At 38.6% G+C, this 7,904-nt stretch overlaps 1 protein-coding gene across 1 annotated transcript in view; it reads left to right on the top strand.

Annotated features, from left to right (window-relative positions):
* The first annotated feature begins 987 nt into the window (after positions 1 to 987).
* TOMM70 (translocase of outer mitochondrial membrane 70) overlaps positions 988 to 7,904 on the top strand; it is a 36,693-nt gene continuing 29,776 nt past the window's right edge. The window contains exon 1 of the mRNA XM_031959569.1: positions 988 to 1,431. Coding sequence (XP_031815429.1) covers positions 1,096 to 1,431 — 336 coding nt within the window. The 5' untranslated portion in view covers positions 988 to 1,095. The remainder of the gene's footprint in view (positions 1,432 to 7,904) is intronic.

The raw sequence follows: 7,904 nt of genomic DNA, 5'->3' as shown, positions 1-7,904 counted from the left end.
TCCCCAGATGGCAGGATGACCAGTAGATGTTAAATATATTAAAATATAAATTAGATACACAATAAGTATACATGACCAAAACGTTATTTTGCTGTAGAAAAAGAATCAGACTCTGAAATATTGTACAATTAGCTTGTGAAGGAAATCAAAAATGCAGGTGGGCATAAATATAGGGATTGGGAATTCAATGTAATGGTTCTTAGTCATCTCCCAGAGGAGAACCTACTTCTACTGTAATTTAATAACACAGTTCTAACAAAGTTAGTTGTAGACAGCAGTGGAGACTTAAGGATGAATTTAAGTGAATGCTAAGTATAATAACGGGTTATTCAGACACTTTCTAGCAAGACTTATAACCTCTTTCTGGTATGCTTCCGTTGCTCACAATAACTTCAAACTCACTAAAGCTACCGAAGCGCACCGTCACCACGAGAAGATTCAGGCTGAGCAATTGTGGAAGAACCGATCAGCACAAAACAGACCGCACGCAGCTGCCCATCAGCCACAGGTACTGGGATACACCGAGAACCCCGCCCCGGGCGAAGAAATCCCGCCAATGAGCGGGCGGAGCATGCTCGGCTCCGCCCACCGCTCCCCTCGAGGGCCAATAGCAATGCCGTGCAACTCTCCGCTCCACCCCTTTCCCTTTCTCCCTCCGACTAACGGATGGACGTTTAAATAACATTCGAAGATTAGCAAATCTCTAAACATCTTTATCTCATTGGAGTCTTATCACAAACACCTCCCTCTCTTAACAAAATCAGTATATGCTCGTTCCATTCACGGCCTCTTCAAGGCTGAGGAGAGAGACCCAGAAGCAATTCTTCCACTTTGCACAGCCCAAGGAACTTGACGGTGGAAAGCTCGTAACCCAATCTGGGGTGGTCACGTGACAGGAAGTGATCGCCTCTCGTTCACGCCCCCTCGTGATGGCGAAGAGACCGGAAGGTTGGCCCGGCATGCCCCGGGTTTCCGGTGCCCTCTGGCCCTTTTCTGTCGCCCGCTCTCCCTGCTGCTCTCGCTGGCTGGCGTGCTCGCTCCAGGACTGGGGCGGCCGGGAAGGGGCGGCGGCGGCTGAGGAGTGGGCAGGTCGTCATGGCCGCCTCTAAGCCCCTGGAGGCGGCGGTGGCGGCGGTCCCCAGCGCCGGCAGCGGGGTGGGGAGCGGGGCTGCTGGTCCCGGCGTGGGGGGCCTGCCTCGCTGGCAGCTGGCGCTGGCGGTCGGGGCGCCGCTCCTCCTGGGCGCGGGCGCCGTGTACCTGTGGAGCCGGCAGCGACGACGGCGGGACACGGGCAGCGGCGGCCGGGGCGATACCGGGGGCGGAGGCCTCAAACGGAACAGCGAGAGGAAAACCCCCGAGGGCAGAGCCAGCCCTGCCCCAGCCGGGGTGGGCAGCGGCCACCAGGACGGCACCGGCGCCCACGAGGAGATGGTGAGGGTCCGGCGTGGGAGGGTTCGGGGACGCCGCCGCCGCCCTCGCCCCGCCGTCGCCGCCCTCGGCAGCCTGGCACCCGGCTCGGTCCCCACGTGGGTCTGAGGATCTCGGGGACTGGCTTGGGAGGGGAGGCCGCGGAGGGGGTTGTAAAGGGTGTGTCATGGTTGGGGGAGGAATAGCTACCGAGGGGGCGAAATGGTGTGTTTTTCGGTGTGTCTTTCCCCACCTCCCACCCCACCCCGCCTAACAAAACGGGGGGCCTTTCTTTGGAGAAAACTCTCTTTGGATGCTTTTTCCTCCGTCCTCACTGTGACACAGCATTTGGTGGCAGAAGGTTCAGGCGTAGGGAGGAGTTACTCTACAAGAAGTCTTGTGTCCTCTTCACTTTAATAGATCTTAGCCCGGCTTTTGTTTTTTTTTAGAGATGTAGCAAAGGGTCATCATTCATCACCTGTTAAAGCTGGAAGGGCCTTTCCAAATTATTTTGTCCAATTCCTTCAGCTTTAAAGGTAAGGAAACTGAGGCCCCAAAAGATTAATCACATTGCCCAAGGTCACACAGTTTCCACGTTCAGGTCCCGGCCATGGCCATTGTTCTTTCACCGAATGGCTCGCTCTTTGCATGCTGCTTTTTGAAGTTAGTCTGATTTAACTTTAATTATAATAAAGAATGATAGCGCTCCCCCCTTTTTAATTTTCGGATTAAGAATATGTTGTCAACAATGTTACTCCAGATTAGACAACGGAAATGACTAATCGGATTATGTTTTAGATACTATATATCTGAAAGTGGAAGTGGATAGCATTGTTTTTTGAATGGGTTTGAACGTCCATTGGGGCATACTGAAACTCCCTTTTTCTTTAATTGGCTTATTTCCTTCAATGCAAATAACAGATCCATATATGAGGCCCTACCTAAATCGGCAAACATTTGTTAGACACCTGCCACATATTAGGCACTTTGCTAGTTCTCTTGGGATAACAAGTTTTTATTGTCCTCATTCACAAGGATAACAGTCTAATGCGTAAGACAAGCATAAAAATAAAGTTAAAGTTAATAAATGCAAGTAAGTATAAACTAGTCAAATACAAGATAAAGATCATAAATTTAAAGCTGAAAGAGGGTATTTCCATTTGCTCATTTTGTACTTAATGGAAACTAAGATTAAATGACTTGTCCAAGATCACAGTGAATAGCAAATCTAGGATTTGAACCAGGCTTCCAAATCCAGTGTCTAGGTCTCTATCCTATCACACTTAGTGTGTTTTGCCTTTTGGCATCAAGTACCTATGCGGATTTAGCTACACTGGAAAGAATAGATTGTGTTAACTGACTCTTGTGGATCTTAGTGGGAATAACCCATAGTATTTCTTACTGCAATCCTTGCTTGAAAATGTTATACATAAAGTTCTTTTACATCTTAAATAATCAAACCGGTCAGCACCTTACTGGCCGTATGCCCCTTTTGGACATCATATTCACTCTAGAGAGAGGCAGTGTGGTGCAGAAAGTGCAATAAATTGGAGATAGCTTGGGTTCCCATTTGAGAGGTGTCATTTACTACCATTGTGACCTTGAGTAAGTCACTTCCTCTTTGAACTTTGGATTCCTTATCTGTAAAATGAGGATTGTGTTGCGTGACTGCTTAGGTTCCTTCCAACTCTATGTAATCCTTGGTAGAGCTCATTTCAGAATGGTAAAGATTTCTCTCATTTGCATTACTAAAAGTGGTGGGATTAAAGGGAAAGAATTCTGCATTGAATCAGAAGTTCTTACTTGCTTTTCTTCCATTTACTAGTTATGTGAGAAGGCAAGTCAATTAATCCCTAAACCTTACTTCTCACATCTTTTGAGTGTATTAGATTAATGAGCTACTTACAGCCCTAAAAGAACTGAAGTTCTATGATTCTACCTAATTGAAAAATGAGTAAGTTGTCATTTGAAGTATCTCTCACACATCAGTATTTTAAAATTAGAGGGATGATTAATTCTTTTCAAGTAGGAGTGAAAGAATAATGAAGTGAATGTTAAAAATTTTCTTAGTTTTTGAGGAGTTTTTTTTTTTTTAATTTTGACGATTTTTTTTTCTTTGATAAAATTTAAAACTTTAATTACAGTTTTTAAGTTCCATCCCACATCCCCACCCCTGAATTCTTTTTGGCATCTGACTGAACATTGCTGGAACATTTCGAAACTTTATACTTTTTTTCCTATAATGGGATAATATTTCTTCAGCTTAAACGTATCTTGTCTCTTCTGTAACATTGTATTTTGTATTTTCTCATTCATTTAATGGTACTGGTTGAGAATCAAATTTTTATCTGATGAATTATTTGTATATTTTCGACTGTTACAAATTCTTAAAGTTTGGCTTAGGCTAAGTAAGAATTGGTAAAAAAAGCAAGCACTTACATGTAATTTCAGAGGTTTGCCTTTTTAACAATACCATGGGAAACTGTATGTCTGCTGATAAAAATAAAGAACTGCTTTGATATGATAGAAAAGATGCTGTTAATATTAAAGATTTGGGTATCTTTGTCCTAGCTTTTTAAAAATGAACTTGATAGGAGGAAGGAGAAATAAGACAGATTAAGAAATTGTTAAGCATATGTTAAATATGTGTTTGGCTATCATGGATTGTTTTTGTTTTGTTTTTTAATCAAATTTTTATTTATCTTACTAGAATGTTAGAAATTCTGGAAAGGACTTTTTTCATAATTTTCATGTTTCTTCTGAGGTAATTAGCATAGTTAATCTTGCTTTTCTCTTCGAAAGTTGAAAGATTTCAGGATGAAGAATATTAGCTACTTTTCAGGTATTGAAAAAACATTGCTCTAAACTTTAGTTTAGAGTACATTTCTGAGAATAAAAAATGAGGTGTTTTTGTTTTTTTTTTAATTATGAGAAATTGTTGCATTGTTTTGTTGTGCCCTCTCCTCTAGAGTATAGTTGGATCTCCAAAATTAGATTGGGTCAGTTTGAGAAATTTTGTCTTCTCAAATATGTGATGTCTTTATTGCTTTAATTAGGGTGAAAACTATAGGTGTTTTTTGTGCTCTAGTTTATGTAAATGTTGAAAAATTCAATTCAGACATTTTTTAAAGCTTAGAGTTAGTCTGACTCTTCTTTGCTTACAAAGTTTACGGTCTAAAATTGAGAGAGAAGACGCAAAAACAACTCAATACACTTAACTACATCAATGCTTTGTTTTGACAATTTTTGAGATTGAAGGTATGCACATGTTCAGAAATAATTCAATATATCTTTTATTTAGGGCTTTCCTCTTCAATTGCTTTATGTTTATGTTATATTTTTACACTTTTAACACTATAAATTGGACAGCTGAGTACCATAGTAAAGAGTATTAAATTTGGAGTCAAAAGGTACATTCTAATTCTAAAGACTCGGGTCTCTAGCTATTCTGATCTTGATCAAGAAAATTCTTAACCTCTAAATTCCCTAGTACTGTTGAATAGTTAAGTAGAAATCAATATAGTATTATCTGTGGATATAATATTAAAGAATGCATGCTAAGTCCTTTGAGACCTATCCATTTGATTTGAAGCTGAAACCTAAATTTTTTCTTGTTTTCCCCTTACTATATAAGAATGTGTGCTAGAGCCAAGGAACTGCCCTGACAATTTTTTTTGCTTACATTCCCAGTATTTTTGCAGCTTTTTTTTCCTTCATTCAACATCATTGCTCTTCTGTTTTGATTTGTAAAATAAAATACTGAACAGAATAATTTCTAAGTTTCCTTCCAATTCTAAATTCAGTTCAATTCAATTGAGATTTATTGTGCCTCTACCCTGTGCTAGGCACTGAACCAGAATCTGTGGGTAAAACAAAGAGAAGTAGTCTCTGCCCAAAGGAAACTTAAGCTTCTATAGAGAACACAGCATGGATAAATGAATGCAAAGTAATTGGGGAGAACCCTGATAATTGGGGGACAGCATATAGGAGATGGAATTTGAATTGAGTCTTCAAGAGAAGATTGGAATTCTAGCTGAAGTGAAAGTATTGTAGACATAGGAGACATCTTATACAAAAGCAGGTAGCACAAAACAGAATATTGTGGGAATTATGTTAGATTAGTTAGGTTCTAAATAGAAAGTACCAGGGCAGAATAATACCATTTTAGAAAGATAGGTTGAAACTATTGTAGATTTTCATGTGCCAGATAGGAGTTTCTGTTTCATCTGAGATGCAGAAAGGAGCCACTGCAGCTTCTTGAGCTAAGAAATGTCATGGTCACTGGATATGGGGGAGTTCGAGTTGGCTTGACCATTGTCTTGGCAATGGATTCTGATGACTGCTTTTGTACAGCTCTGCTTCACTAAAATCTAATTCACCTAGACATCTCCCTACTGATGTCAATGATTCTCTTCCAAAAGGAAGGGTGAATTGTAAATAGCTATTATAGGGTCAGAGCTATTGAAGAAAATGAAAAAAATAACATCCCTTTTCCCTCCTTGTCTTGTAGTACAAAATCTTATAATCATGGTTCTAGAGGGTAGTGATGAGGGTCGGTCTGTCTTGGTTGGAGTTGATAGGGATAAAGAAGAGAAAAGTATCGATAAGAAATATTTCAAAGTAGAATTGACAGGACTTTGTAACTGATTGTGTAATATATGAGGCATAGGGGAAGAGTCTGTTAAACAAAAGATTTACAGCTTTAGGGGACTCAGTGAATGAATGGTGGTGCCAGTGACAAATGTCAAAAGTTAAAAGAAAGAATAGGCTTAAGGGGAAAGATAATCTTTCTTTATCCATGTAACTGTTAGAATATATTGCTGAATATAACTATGAACTAAAGGAATTTTAGCTTCTTAAACCATCAAATCTTAAATTTTTCATGTGTGGGTAGACTGTACTAGTCACTTATTTTGGGAATTGTAGAACTATAACTCAAAAGTAAATGACATTTATATTATTTTAGCTTTATAATATTAATCAGTTGCTGTTTAATGGCATTTATATTTTAGCTTTATAATATTAATCAGTTGGGAAAGTGCTCAGCAGATCTGGTGAAGTAGATAATAGCTATAATCTAAATATTCTATTTGATACCATTTAATAATAGCAACCTGAAGGTACTAATCTTATTTCTGAAAGGAAAAGACTATATAAAATTAAAAAAGAAACAGAGTTGCTTATTACTATTTAGCTTTGTGCTCCTAAAATAATTTATATGTCCAAAATGTTAAGTTCAATATCTTCAAAAATCTGGCCATACTTAAATTTAGGCTATTTTGGGGGGCGGGGAGGGAGGTAGAGTATAGCTTACTAAATCGTTCAGTATGAATATAGACTAAGTTATTTTAGGGTAGACTTAGAAATAAGCATAAAATTGTTTGATCTATCATGTGCACATTTTACTATCTAGTGGTAAAGCCTTCCTTGTTAAAGACTGGCCTTTTTAATTTCAGTAAGTGACCCTGAGCCATCTGAAAATATTTTTAATAACTAATTAATTTCATACAACAGAAATTATTGTTTGGCTTATCTTGGTGGCATTTGGAAGAAGGAAAAAATGTGGTTTGGGAAATGAAGTTGGAAAAGTTCTTTAATGAAAACAATTGCTAAGTTGTCCTAAATATGCCCTGCATAGTGTTTTGTTGAAGCATTGAGTTAAAATAAATTGCACTAACTTACTGCTCAAAGTCTCGATATTTCACACCTGAATTATTGCCGTACTCTAATACTTCTGTGACAGTTCTTCTTACTGTTGCCAAATTAATAATTTGAAATGCCAAATTGATATCCCAAAGTACAGGTTTACCCATGCCACTCTACGAAATTTCTCTCTTAATGGTCTTTGTGTTGAAATGCAAATTTCTTTAGATTGAGATGGTTGAATATTTTAAATGCCAAAGAAATTTGCATTTGCTATATTGATCTATTCACAATGCTGTATCTGACATTAAATCTATCTCTATGCTTTTGTGTTTCTCCTACCTCTCCTTTCCTGATTTATTTTTAAATTCTCAACTTAAATACCCTCCACGCCCTAAAGAGTACTTCTATAATACATTATAGCACAAAAGAGTGGATCTGTATGAAACTTGGATATTCATTTCATGCCTCTTGCTTTTAAAAAATATTGTAATTATACATATTGCTTTCTGAACTCAACTTGTTTGTGGATCCTTTTGTTCTGTTTACATATTTAAAAAATTTTTTTTCATGTTTTAAAATATTACATCGGCCTCTTGGAATGGGTAGGAGAAATCATGATTGTTTATCTTCCCTCCCCCATTAGAAATGAAGAGACAGAAAACAATAAATGTACGTCTTTGCACTTTGTGACTCGCCTTCATCATAGCTCCTGGAGATATTTGCATGGATTAGACTTAAGTCTTTTAAAGTTATTTTTCTTTACAGTGTTGCTGTTTGTAAAAATTGGTCTCCTGCTTCTATTCACTTAGTTCTGAAATCAGTATGTACTATCAAAGATTCTGAGAAATTAT

This window comes from Sarcophilus harrisii, chromosome 3, assembly GCF_902635505.1.
Source record: "Sarcophilus harrisii chromosome 3, mSarHar1.11, whole genome shotgun sequence".
Lineage (NCBI taxonomy): Eukaryota > Metazoa > Chordata > Mammalia > Dasyuromorphia > Dasyuridae > Sarcophilus > Sarcophilus harrisii.
This window is presented reverse-complemented; position numbering and strand designations above follow the sequence as displayed.